General features: G+C 40.1%; 1 protein-coding gene across 2 annotated transcripts; it reads right to left on the bottom strand.

Moving 5' to 3' along the window:
- Positions 1-1,125: 1,125 nt before the first annotated feature.
- ercc6l2 (excision repair cross-complementation group 6-like 2) lies at positions 1,126-12,054 on the bottom strand. Of its 2 annotated transcripts, none has more exons than XM_077601213.1 (20): positions 11,821-12,054; positions 10,979-11,355; positions 10,293-10,409; positions 9,964-10,157; positions 9,516-9,609; positions 9,340-9,407; positions 8,981-9,188; positions 8,766-8,906; positions 8,164-8,280; positions 7,894-8,013; positions 7,574-7,645; positions 7,211-7,356; positions 6,962-7,057; positions 6,766-6,865; positions 6,327-6,473; positions 5,839-5,931; positions 4,036-4,843; positions 3,814-3,968; positions 3,457-3,611; positions 1,126-2,339 (listed from the first exon to the last, which is right to left on the bottom strand). In XM_077601213.1, exons 1-20 carry the CDS (start codon positions 11,843-11,845, stop codon positions 1,466-1,468), a joined length of 4,107 nt encoding a protein of 1,368 aa, XP_077457339.1. In that variant the 5' UTR covers positions 11,846-12,054; the 3' UTR covers positions 1,126-1,465. The 2 variants fall into 2 exon arrangements, with proteins under 2 accessions (XP_077457339.1, XP_077457340.1); XM_077601214.1 differs by having other exon boundaries at positions 7,601-7,645.
- Between the last annotated feature and the right edge of the window lie 1,946 nt (positions 12,055-14,000).

The raw sequence follows: 14,000 nt of genomic DNA, 5'->3' as shown, positions 1-14,000 counted from the left end.
CAGTCTGTGTGTGAGCTTTTCCAATGTCCAAATCCCTGCTATCACACTTGAAATGGCTGCCAAACAAAAGATTGGAATTTAAAACAAAACAAACCAAAGAAAGGAATCATGAATGGAAAAAAGGAGGGGCCACGAGCTGGACGAGTTGTCAAGCATGAACACGGCCTTTTCTTTTCCTCTGGCTGTCATGTAAACAGGTGTGACAGTGAAAACAGCCCCGGTCGTACCACCCAGCACGCAAAGATATTCCAGGCGGCTGCATCCTGCTGAGGCACGCACATCCGCTCGTTTACCGATAGCTATCAGCTTTTTATCCTGACAGGCAAACAAATTATAAGTTAGCTCCACTACTAATCTGGATGGTGTGGCCTGGGGATGTCAAACAGCTTTGAGAGTGGGAACTAAATGCACTTGAATCAAATGACACTGAAGCCACGATAGGCAAGTGTTGCACACCTAGAGTGAAAAAAGCAGACTCCAAAATAACAACAACAAAAAAGAAACAGTGCAACTCTGCTTTCTTTTTGACTTGGGAGGGATGGAGGGAGGAGGGATGTGTCACCTGTGGAGGATGCGGGTGATTCTGCTGAGTAGTTTTAACACTTTCAATTGAGGCTGCATCTTCACATGCATATAGGCCTCAGTTCCTCAATGTCTGGAGTTTGCATGTTCTCCTCAGGCTTGCGTGGGTTTTCTCTCGGTGGTGCCGTTTCCTCCCACATCCCAAAAACATGCATGTAGGCTTATTGAACACTCGAAATTGCCCCTAGGTATGAGTGTGAGCGTGAATGGTTGTCTGTCTACTTTTGCCCTGCGATTGCCTGTCCACCAATTCAGTGTGTCCCCTGCCTGGTGCCCAGAGTTAGCTGGGATAGACTCCAGCACCCCCTGTGAGGATAAGCGATTCGGAAAATGAAGGAATGAATGTATTGGTTCATGGTGACAGAGGGAGGGTATCTCCAAGCAGTCCAGCTAACATCGCACATGTAGAGGTTTGACATAATCCACAGACAAATGCTGGGGGGAATTTAACAAAAAAGAGCAGACAATTTAAAAAATACATGCTTTCAACTGGCTTGATAAAAAAGTACCACCACAACAGAGGCACGTGACATCCAAAAAGGCTGAGTAGCAAATAACAGTTTTTATTCATGTAAACATTTTTGTTTTACTGGTAACAAATATAAAGACAAAATAATTCTAAAAAAGTGACCAAATATTGATATACTAAATATACTTCATGCAATATATGTATAAAAGGATGGGGCAAAGAGATTGCATTTTTATCAGAAACAGAGCTCTCTGCATCAGAAAGGCTTTGTCTTTTATTATGAACACAATATAATTAGAGATATACATTTAAACATCGCTTACATTTAAAATACAAATACATGATGGGTGTTCTAATTTAAAAAAATGGACTGACTACCTTCTGAGATGCAATGAATGCTTTTTTGTTGCCTTGTTATTTCTTCCACAGAAACTTGTCGTTGGTCTTCCAGAGATTTGTGCTGTCCTTCTCCACAAAAGGAGCTCGAGCTGCCAAATTGGTGTTGATACACAGCCTCCGCACCTCGTCCATATCCGTAAGCTTGTTAATGCGTTCTTCATTGTCCTCATTTAAAATGTCCCAGAAGTCTTTGCGACCTCCTCTTGATGCTGACCGTTGTGGCAGATGATGGCCCATGCCACCTGAGGTAATGTTGGTTCTGGATGGAGGTGGGGAAGCCAGTTCTGAGGTTGGTGTCTTTTGGGGGGAATGCTTGGCTTTGGGTTTTAACAAGTCATCAAGAATGGACGTGTCCCCTAAGAGTTCTGTGAGAAGACAGGTCTGTTCTTGTGGGGGAACCTCCTGGGAATGATGCTGAACATTTGTGGCCGACGTTTGCGTCATGCCAAAGGGCGTATCGTCCACCTTCTGGGAGTCCGAACAACTACTGCTGCTGGTCTGACACCCACCGAGACCATCAACACTAGTCTTCTTTGTACTCCTATGACTTCTCGCAAGGCTGACCGCCTCCTTCCGCTCCTCAGGCTCCAAACTTGCGATATCACTTGGCAATTTCCTCTGCGATTTCCGTTTCTTCTTCTCGGGTTCTGGACACTTCTGATTAGATTTGCGCCTTGTGGTTTCACTGCTTTTGGAAGATTGGGTCTGATCCCCGTCGGCTGGTGGGAATTTGCTGGTGACGAAGCTTCCGAGTTCAGGGGAGCCGAGCGAGGCATAATAGCCCCGCAGCCACGCGAGCCTCTGACTTGAGTCGCTTCTCAGAACGTCGGTGGCAAACTGGTGGGCTGAGGGGAAATTCAATTTGGACGCCATCTCCTGCATCTGGTGTCTACAGACAAATATACAAAAAATAAAATGATAATACATAATACAATACATACAAAATAATAAAACAATTCCATGATTATTTTTTTTACATTCTGTCTCTCGCGCTAGATGTGTACCTATGATGAAAATTACAAACCTGTCATCTTTTTAAATCGGTGAACTTGCACATTTTTAAATTGCCCAGTATTTATTGGCTCAGCTGTAGATTGGCGCCGACTGAGCATCAACCTCTCTATAGTGTTGTTTTTAGGTCAGCCAGCATTACGGTGCGTTTAATTTCCACTATATTCTGAACACACAACATATGCTACATTCATCGCTTTATTTAAAAAGCCACAAGTCCAACGCTATTAATCAGATATTTTGTGGGCACATCAAGACCGACCCAAAATGAATACTTCTGTATAGAGTCCGACGTATTCACGTTTCTTTCCTCCAGCACTCCAAGGCACTTGTTATTAAAAGTGTGGTCTATCCAGATTCAGGAAAAGAAACATGTCAAAGCGTGACAGTAACAGACGTTCTTATTTAATGGAACTTGTGGGTTTCACTGGAAAAACAATAAATAAAAAAGTGATGGCAGTAAAACCCCTATTCGGAGCTGAATAATTTAACGGAACGAGGAATCAATACGGTGTGTTGTATGTTTTTCACCCCCTAGCGTCCCTCTGGGCAGAGATGGCTTCTTTCACCTTGGGAATTATATCACAGCCAAAGAAGGTGCTTGTATAGGTGTGTGAGGGGGAGGAGATGCATGTTTATGAGTGTATTTTGGAGAGATGTCTACATTAAGTGTTTCGAAAGGAAGTTTGTGCATATCCGTCGTAAATTCCCTGGAGGCGATCGTCAGGTCTGAACACAACTATGTAATGTTTGGCAGGATGATGGGAAATGGGTAGTGGGGCGAACTCAGGGGTGGTCTTGTGTGAACGCACGCCATTTCCTGGGGCCCAGATGGGGGCGCTAGACATTCAATATGCGGTGAGTTTTGGCTGATTTCCCGACACTACCAGGAATTCTCCCTCACTGAAAAATCTACACTTTATAATGCTTGCCTGAAAGGGTACACACTTTTCCCCACCTCCTAACTTTTCTCCAGACAATTCCTTTCCAAGTACCTGCGCAAGGCCAGAGGTGTCTCCCCCAAAATGAAGGTGTTATATCTGGTGTGTTCCACGATCCTCTTCGTGAAGGTGACAGTGTGATTTTTAGGAAGCTCTTGGATGTTAGGAGTGTCGCAGGAGTGGCAGTGCGGTGGTCTTTCTGGCAAGGCCTGTACATAAATGATAGAATCAACTGCAAGTTCCATGGAAAATCATATTGATATACAACCACAATTCCAATGAGGTTGTGTTGAACATAAATAAAAACTGAACACAAATAAACAAAATATGTTCAAGCTATATTAAATTGAATACACTACAAAGACAGTATGGGCGCTTTTACCCTTCAGTGGTTTTAAGTGTGCTGTGTACCTTGCAAGGGGTGATCAGTTCATTTGCAGGGAGCTGAGAGTACATCTTGTCCTCAAACACGTCCTTTGCTGCAGCTCTACTGATCAGCTCCTCGGCTTTGCTCCCTCCTATCACACGCTGGTTGGAGTGGGTGTACGCCACCTCCTGTAGCCCACCTTTGATTAGGAACATGGTTAATTCAAAGCAAATGCCCCTCATATTCTTTTAATGGAACAGTCTTACCTAAGACAGCATCAATAGTTCCTCTGGATACTGGAATTGTTTTGTTTTTCATACTACTGAATGTAGAAACTTTACATTCACGAGGACCAGATACGTGAGCATCTTTTGGGAGCCCTAATTTGACTTTATCTAAGATTGTGGTATTTTCCTCCTCTGAAGTCATGAATGACTCAATCTTCTCTGAGAAAATTGCTCCTTTGGTTATGCTTCTTTTTCTATTAAAATTTTTTTTTACTCGTGCTTTCTGTCCTTGTCTATTGTTGGAATACAAGGTATCGCCCTTAGACTGTGCTGGCATGTTAATGTCCAAGTCGTCCGACTCATCGGAAAAATTGTCAAATCGGTGGGATTTGGAAAGCTGCTGATATTTAGAACTTTTAGCACTGTCCTCATCGCTTTCCTCTAAATTGGTTCTACACAATGTCTGTCCAATATTTGTATTTCCATTGATTGGGATTCCTCTTCCTTGTTTAGGGTAATCATTATTCCCAAAGTAGGAGCTTTTGTAAACTGAATTGTCCTTTTCTCGGAATTCCCTTTTCGCACACCCATCACTCCCTGAACTAGTGTTGTCTTCACCAGACTCCGGCATAGTTTGAAGCCTTTGGAGCAGCGTGGCAAAAACATGCTGCAGCAAGTTGTTTGAATCAGGCCCAGCGGAGGAATCTATTCTCTTAGTGCCAGCCATTCTACTGAGTCTACCATGTGCCTCCTCCACATCATCATCATCGCTCCCGCTACTGAAGTCCAGCAGCTCTTCTGGGATCTTGGATGCACCCATGCTCTCCTCGGATGCATCTGCAGCTTCCTGTAATCACAGAAACAACAACATAAGAGTACGTTGGCATTGGAAAAGGTCATAAACTATGAAAAAAACAGCCTATGAGAACATTCCTGGTGGATACAAAACAGATGTTGGTAATAGCAAATCATAATAAACCACAAAGTGACACAGGCTCCTATTATGATGTAACACGAGGAACCGACATGTCCAGAAGCTATAAACATTTGGAATTCATTTGGACCACCAAGCGAGATCCAATTTTTAGTGCTCACTGGACAGAACTGTCCATATCGAAAGAATTTACATGCATACATATGGAACCGCAAACGCTATAAGCTTGAGCATATGCATGGTTCATATAATTTCTGTCAATCTAAAAGATGTCAAGGGCAGCACCAACTATAAAGATGATAGGAGATAAGTCACAATAAAGAAATTGAAAGCAGGCCAGCTGGATAAAATTGTTCAGGGTTTGGACATCAAGTATGCATGAAGGTCAAAATGATAGCCTCAGGTTTTAAGATGCAACAAGCAAGAATTGTAAAATACTATATTTTTCGGGCTATATGCTACACACACCAAATTGTACAATGATTGTTTTCTTATTTTTGTTCAGATATAAGCTGCAATGGTGTAGAAGTAGCTATTTGTATCAATTCCCATCAATATATCTTTACCACTTGGTAATCAACTGCTACCTACTGAAGTTGAGTAAAATATTACCAATACTTTTTTACAATCTGATCAATTAGAAAGAAATGATTTATAATGTTCCCCTTCCTTTATATAAACAGTTGAAATAGTTGCAGATGTAAGTTGATATTATTTCTTAAAAGAAGCAGATGCAGTTTTTTTTGGCTAGTTGACTGACACACAGAAAAGCTCTAGTATGAGGTATCCCCGTTTTTAGCATGGGAAAGTGAGGTTTGTGCGGGCCACTTGGGAGGGATGTGTGAACAAGGGATGGGAAATATCTGTGCTCCGTGCTTCGGATCTCTGAGAAAAGCAGAGGGACTCACGCTAACGAGGTGCATCTTGCCCTCCTTTTCCATTGCCTCCATGTTTGTGTGTGTGCTGGTTGTCATGACGCCTGCCTCCACTTGTCCTTCACGCTACAATGAAAGAGAGACACACACCCACTTGCAAAACATTTGGCTTGGATAACGAATCACTGTCAAGTAAAAGGTAAAAGTTTGTACATTTGCAAGTCAAAAAAGTCTCATGTACTTAAGTTTAAAGTCATACATTGTATATATATCTACAATATGACTAAGTTGTGCATATTTGAAATCAAATAATTTTCAATATCATAATATTGTAGGGAACCTTGGAAATTTGGATAAATACTGGATGATGTTTAGATTTGACTAGTCGTACATTTCATAGATAAATGCACATTTACAAGATAAAGAGTTGCATATTTTCACAAAAAAACTATTATTTCTTAAGTTTAGAAAATACCTATGTTATTTATTATTTATTCATTCATTTTACGACAAAATCTTACCTCTAGTATTTTGCGGGTGAGGCATGTGCCTTGGGTCTGCAGCCTGAAGAGGTTATTGATCCCAAATAGTTCCCCCTTGTGGGTACCCTGCACGGCATCAAAGTACCGCCTTGCACTCTCCATGCCAACAACTGAGCTTTGCAATTGCTGAATACAAATAAAGAATCGCCTGTCAGAAATTATTCAATGATAAAAATGTACACGTATCTGATCGGGTCCAACCCCAAAATTCTAAAAACAAATTAGAAATGGAACTGGAAATAAACAGGCCCTAAAACGTTTTTATTGTATTAATATTATATTTTTCCCCCTAAGTTCATTTCTGATCTATTTAAAATTTCAATACATTTGCATGTAATCTTAGGAAACTTTATTTTTACCATGTATCTAATTCAAATCTGCAAAGCATTTAAAAAGAAGGAGAATTATCTGAGTATACCTGTTTGTAGAGTTGTCTGAGGTAGGTAATTTCTTCCACGGTCCCCAATGAAATTAGTCTGAAAACAGTCACGTCCCTGCACTGGCCAATGCGATATGCTCTAAAGAGATGCATATCACCATGGAACGCACGTTTAAGTTTTAACACACTGCGATGAAAAGGAAAAGGTGCAATTTTGAAATAAAAAAATACCAACCTGTCGATAGCCTGGAGGTCATTGGCTGGATTCCAAGTTGGGTCGAATAATATTACAACGTTGGCCCCAACAAAATTAAGGCCTAGACCGCCTGCCCTGGAAAGAATCAATATTTTGTATTTATCATTCATACTTCATATTAGTGTAGTTGCAGCTACTTAAACTCAAATATAGTGAACAGGTTTAATTATAAATAGAAATACACTCAAATGCATTATTTTAGAGTGTGTACTGTGTGTGTAGACTGACATGGTGGACACCAAGCACAGGTTGATGTGAGCAGAGGTGTTGAACTGCTTTACAATGTGCACTCTTTCTTTAGCTTTGGTGGTCCCATCCAACCTACTATAGTCATGGCCCTCAGCCATGAAGTACCTCTCCAGAATGTCCAAGATCTGTCAAGGACCAAATCAAAATAACTGAATAGCAAAGCATCTGTGAATTTTCACTGCAATATATGCTCATCTAATGTAATTGATTGCAGACAAGTCCAGGGAGCAGCCTGATGCCAGATACATTTTACTCATCAGTACAACGCCTCAGAAATACCCCATAAAGATCACAAATCATGACATTTCCAATTTCCTAACTTGTCACGCTTGTACACCGTACCTTTGTTGACAGTGAAAAAAGAAGCACCTTGTCTTTCTTTTGCAGATAGAATCTGATTAGTTTCTGCAAAACCTGTGTAGGAAAATTAAACTAATTAATATCTGTTCATATATGTATACTAGGGTTGACAATCTTTGGCATGAAAGCCATGTGAAAACCAATGTGAAACCTTGGATTTCCGATTCCTACCATCGCAATAGCTCAATACACACGTATCTCATAACTTCATAAATGGATATGCAGTGATTTTTTTTTTGTAACACTGTACATATACATATTCTGCCAAGAACAGTTTACTGAGCCAAAGCCCTGTTCCTCACCTTCATTTTACCGCTGTACAATGGGTCGGAAAGGGCCTCAAATGCTTCATCTTTGCACCTCTGGACAAAGTTGGGAAACTTCTGGAACACCTTTTTACAAATAGCGCTCACACACTGTTCCTGGAAGCATAAATGAGCCAAGTCATTGAAGCCTATCTTTAAAGAAATAAAGTTAATGGAAGTTTGCCTTTTGTACGGGGAATTTTTTGGAGCTGCAGTTGTTCCTAAAGTGCTCTATAAGTAACATTGACTTTAAAATGTATTGTGTACCTGTTTCTTACTGGTGCCTGCGGCAGGCTGAAGGAGTGCAACATGACTGGCAACCTTTCTCAGCACAGTCAGGTAAGTAAAGTAGAGTGCCTTTGCGGGTATGCCTTCTGAGTTTGTCTGAAAGAGAGGAACATGTTAAAAGTGAGATGTTGTGGAGATGACTCTTTAATTCCATGAATACTAGTAGTTGGGTATTGGAGTGCCGATCCATCATGCCTGAAATTAAAGAACCAGGAATATCTTTTGTTACCTCAAATTTTCAGAAACTATTAGCAAGTGGGTCTGCATTTGTGCCCATTCATGTCTAGCAATACAACGCCCCTACCCCGTTTCTATACCTATAACAGAATTAGTTGAAAGTTGAAACACTATCACACAAAGGTACTATCATGCAGAAAAATCCACAATTGCCACAGATGCAACCTCCCTGCTATTGTGTCAAAGTAAAATCACTGCTGAGTTTTTTGAGTTTTCTTTCACGATCAAGTTACTGACATTCCACAAAATCATGCTCATAGATACATGGATGATAACCATTACTAAACCTTTGTGCACAACCATCTTATACAGCCTGTAAAGGAACATCTCAAAGGGAAACTTACTTTATAGCAGCATTTCCTTCGAGCATTTCCACTTTGGCAATCACAATTCTCTGAAGATCTCAGAATCAATTGCACGTCTTCAGTGTCCAGTACAGTTTGATAGACCATCTGCTGAAAGTCAGTCAGAGAGCAGTACACTACCTGGATTGATGACAAAACATAGCACAGCATTACAGCACCACTGGATCCAATTCATTAAGTCAATTGTTACCTACTCTGTCATTCTTCTTGGGAAGTTGATCCTTGATTAAGGTTTTGGTCCTACGAAGAAAGTAGTAGGAAATCCTCCTCACTAGGTCTTTGACAGTTTTCCTTGCAGTGGCTAAATCTCGCTTGGTTGCACTGTGTCTCTGGCCTCGCTCAATTGGATCTGACACTTTATTCTTGAAATGCCCCAAGCTGCCAAGACAGCCAGGGACAGCCCTGTGTGGAAGAACAGAACAAAAAAAGTTAAACATCCTAGAAAAAACAAAACATACACCAGATGAAATCTCTTGATACTCACTCAATTGAGCCTTGACAAATTCAGAATTAGATGACTATTTTCTATTAAAATAACATTGAAAAAACGTACCAGTCCATAACACACCACAGCTCCTCAAGGTTGTTCTGAAGGATGGTGCCAGTTAGGCCAACTCTAATCTGGAAAAAAAAAGCCAAAATTAATACATAAGTATATTCCCCTGCAACAAATTTAAGATTACTGGTTCATAAACAGGGCACCATATAAAAATGAGGACAAAATCTAACCTGACACTTGAGACCCTTCATGGCTTGAGTGATTTGAGAATTTGGGTTCTTTATTTTGTGAGCTTCGTCTACAAACACAGCAGACCAATTGATGCTGCAGAATAGGAAAAGGTCATGTGATAAAACCAAAAGTCATGGAATCTACCACAAGCGATAAAATGAGATCAACTTTAATGCCATGCGTGGCTTTTTTCCGGGTACACCGGTTTCCTCCCACATTCCAAAAACATGCATGGTAGGCTGGTTGAACACTAGGTATGGGTGTGAGTGCAAATGGTTATGTCTCTTTGTGCCGATTAACTGCCCACCACTCCGTGGTGTCCCCCGCCTGGTTGGCTGGGATAGGCTCCAGCAGCCCCTGCGAACCTTGTGAGATAAGCGTTACGGAAAATGTATTAACATCATGCAAAAAATGTGTATGTCTTACTTGTGTTTTCATGTCTCTTACTTATTAAATTGAGTCAAAAAGAGGCGAAGCGTCTCGTAGGTGGTGAGTGTGATCTCCACGCGGCCCTTCTTGACGCGAGCCAGCTCCTCCTGTTTCCTCAACCCGTGGACCACCGCGTACTGGAAGTAGCCCCAGGTGTCCAGTTCATCTTTCCAGTTATACAGCACTGACAGCGGGGCTACAATCAGGAAAAGCTACGACAGATCGCAAAAACACTCGTGCTGATGATATTTGCAGACATTATTGTTGTACTTAATGCAGTCTTCATCTGGATGAATGTCATCTGAAAAATAACATCGGGCTTTTTATGCTCTGATTGTTGCACCCACTCTATTTGGCCTGCTATGCTTGGATGAGGTCTGACTCTGCAGAAAGTGAGGCTTGTTTCTTTCAATGTCCTCCCAAGTTCCTTTTTTGTGTAATGCTGCCGCAAGGAAACCAAGGACCTGCAGTGAAATCCAAACAAAACTTTGAACCATAGGGTTCGCGAGTTGAAATGGACTGTTTAATCATGTTGTCACGCAACATCAATATATGGTACATTTGGTACAATTACCTCCGTTTCAAAAGATAAACTACCACACGTTGGCAATCACTGGATCTTTTGCAACATAGAGTATACAAGTCTATTGCCTTTGCTTTCATTAACACAAGCTACATTTGAAAGTCAAAATACAGTGTCTGAAACTATTAATATCCTAAATATAACATTTATAAATATATATACAAACACATTAAGCTAACTGTATTTCTAACATGTGCTTCTACTTATTATCACATTAATGACTCCCTAGTCGACCCTACTGAGCAGTGCAATAAGAGGGGACCTTGATGTTTAAATTAATGTGGTCTTGAGTATGGCAACACAATAAAGTGTGCCTTTTTTGCACTTAAGCAACGAAATGAAGAAACATGCCTTGCAAACATTGCCGCTTTGCAGCCTACTAAACAAAAAATATTGTGCCTTTTTAATTCAACAATTTTAGCAATTTTTCCAGGCTACTCTAGTGTTTACCTGCACTGTCTTCCCAAGGCCCATATCATCCCCCAGGATGCATCCTCTCGAATGGCTATAGTTTTTGTAAATAAACCTGATGCCTTCTCGCTGGTAATCCCTCAGGTATCTGTTGATGGTATAAGGTACACTGTCTTCACTTCCATCACGCAGTTTTAATGGAACACATACTCCAGATAGTTCCGTGCCACTAGTAAACAAAGGTTTCTCGCGCTTCAAAGGATTTAAACTTGATCTCGTGAGGTTTGATGCAGCATCTTCCTCTTTTGTATTTTGCTCAACACTGTCCTCATTCTCATCATGAGGTGTGGTGGTCTGTCTTTGGCAAGTGTCATCAACAACATTTTCAGGAGCCAGGTGGTCACAGGTGGCCAAAGCTGTGTAGGTGAATGAAAAATGTTTTAGAACACAAAAAATAGGCCTTGATTTTTATCAATGGTTAATTCACTACATTTAACAACTTATAATAGTAGTAAACTTCATTTTTGTTAGATTTTTGGACATTTATCACTATAATTTTTAACGTCCCTTGGATGGCCGTGCCAAGCTTGTAACTTTCATGATATTTTTTAAAATATGAGGAAGTCTAAAATAGTATATAATAATTTTGTGTCATTAAGTTTATTCATTGGGGTTTCCCCCTTATATGTGAACCTGGATTGCAATATGCCAAGTTTTTATGTGTAATTAATTGGCGGCTGGGGCGGTAAACTAAGCCACATAGGAAGAAATTATGCAGCATGTAAATATGAAGGCACGTTATACATCAGTTCAGACCTTAAAGGAAGCAATCGACAAGAAGAATGAGAAATTATCACATCAAGGCAAAACGACTCGCTAACCTTTTTCATCTGCAGTAGACTCCATTATGCTACATCGTTAGCATTCCCGTTTAGTTCCTCTTCACCCGGAGCAAACATTTTACAAATGGCCTGATGGTTCATTTATTGTAAAATAAATCGTGTAAGTAGGACATCTTCCCAAATTAGGTTTTAACTTGATACCATACTCTTCTCTCGTGGATCGGCTTGCTTTAATGACCATTGTTTACAAATCTGGAGATTCAACACCGCACTTTCGACATTTAGCTCCGAGATTTAAAAAATACATAAAAAAATAAAATGCGGTGCACAATGAAAAAAGAAATAATATTTATTTTGAAAAGAACATGTTTTTATCCTCTAATTGATAATATAACGTTTTTTCCCAAGCTACCACTAGTGATCAATTTTAATTAATGCCATCGAACTATGGTGAAAGTACGTCGACAAAATTACAGTTCACTAAATGAGTCACAGTTAAATTATGCAAGCATTAAATGTGCTTGTTGTTTGGTAAGTATATATACATACATAATTGTAACTTGTGTTGTGTAAATGTATAAAAATCCAATGGCATTCAAAAACAAAGGTGTCACAAGTATGCAGCATATTGAAATATTGGTCTTAAAATAAACTTATGTTAGTAAGTCTTATCTTAAATATTTTCTCAATTCATTTTCGAATGTTTTGAATTGTCTCTCGTGCATACGATAGGTCTAAAACGCTTTTACAGGTGAAATTATTCTTCATTCTTCCGACAATATCTTGAAATTGGACACAGTGTGATGTCACACTGTGAGTTATTATGCATGTATACCTGCTCTCTTCATTCTTCCTTCCCATCCACTAATGCAGGGGTCGGGAACCTTTTTGACAGAGAGAGCCATAAACAATTAATATTTTCTAAAATATGTTATTTCTTGAGTGCCATTCTCAGAATTGAAAAGTAAAAATATATGAAAGTGTAATTTTTTTGGGGGGTCATTTCATCACTTTTAACGTACAAAAAGTCTCTGATTTCTTTTGACAACATTGTTATGTGGTGGCTTACAAAATCAGTATCAATGATATCATGCATGCAGAAGAGTAATAAAAAACAAAATTATGATTAAAATAGGGGTAAAGGTAGTGTCGACGCCGCAGTGACGCTCTTGTTAGTGCGTTCGGGACTCAGCCGTCTCACCAATGATTTCCATATTTTACCTCACAGGTTAGTGGAGAGCCATATGTACCCATGGAAAGAGCCACATATGGCTCCCGAGCCATAGGTTCCCTACCCCTGCACTAATGGATCTTTTTCATAATTCCGCATTTTTGGGGCTGGATGTTCATAACCACTGTGGAAATTGCCACACAGATAATCTGCTGGAGTTCCTTCCTCCATCATATTTTTCTCATCTCATCTCATTTTGTGAACCGCTTTATCCTCATTAGGGTCGCGGGGGGTGTTGGAGCAAATCCTAGCTGTCTCCAGGCCAGAGGCAGGGGACACCCTGAATCGGTGGCCAGCCAATCGCAAGGCACAATCATATTTTTATTGAATTTTATTAATTTGAGGCCCTTTCTCTCTTTTCTTTCCAATCGTTGATCCAATATGTATAGTTGTTCTTTCAGTCAATGGGGGACAAGTTTGTTTCAATTAATGAGGACCGGTTGGTTCCCTTAGCAATAGTGGCATCTGGTGGTTAGGAGAGAAACAATTATTTGTGTGTGAAATAAAGTATATGGTGTTTTTTTTTTTAAACTAATTTCAAGACCATTTGACCATTGCCTCAAAAATATAGTAATTGTTTCCATTGCCAAGATGCCCCCACCCACCAATTTTGGTAAATGTGTGATACATAGTCTACAAATGAGCCTAATGTAAATAACAGTGACAGGAAGTTGTGAATTATAGTGTAAGTGATATGTCTACATGGACACTACTTAAGTATGTGCTTTAATATCTACAGCACAGCATTTTTCTGTGCTTGTAATATCATAGCAAACATAATGGTACAAGCATCTGGCAATTCATTCCTCATGGGTGCAGGAATTATTCATTTATTGATGCATTATTGGTGAGTAGAGACCTTGATATGAAGAAACAAGGTGACTAATGAAGATTACCATTATTGCTGCACCCTAGTGATTGTTCTTTGTGAGTTACAACACGAAAGTCCCTGATGACCTAAATGCGATGGTTCATCCTTTGTTTTGTC

This window comes from Stigmatopora argus, chromosome 5 (genome assembly GCF_051989625.1).
Source record: "Stigmatopora argus isolate UIUO_Sarg chromosome 5, RoL_Sarg_1.0, whole genome shotgun sequence".
In the NCBI taxonomy this organism is placed as follows: Eukaryota; Metazoa; Chordata; class Actinopteri; order Syngnathiformes; family Syngnathidae; genus Stigmatopora; species Stigmatopora argus.
Note: the sequence above shows the minus strand (reverse complement) of the source record. Positions and strands in the feature narration are given on the sequence as shown.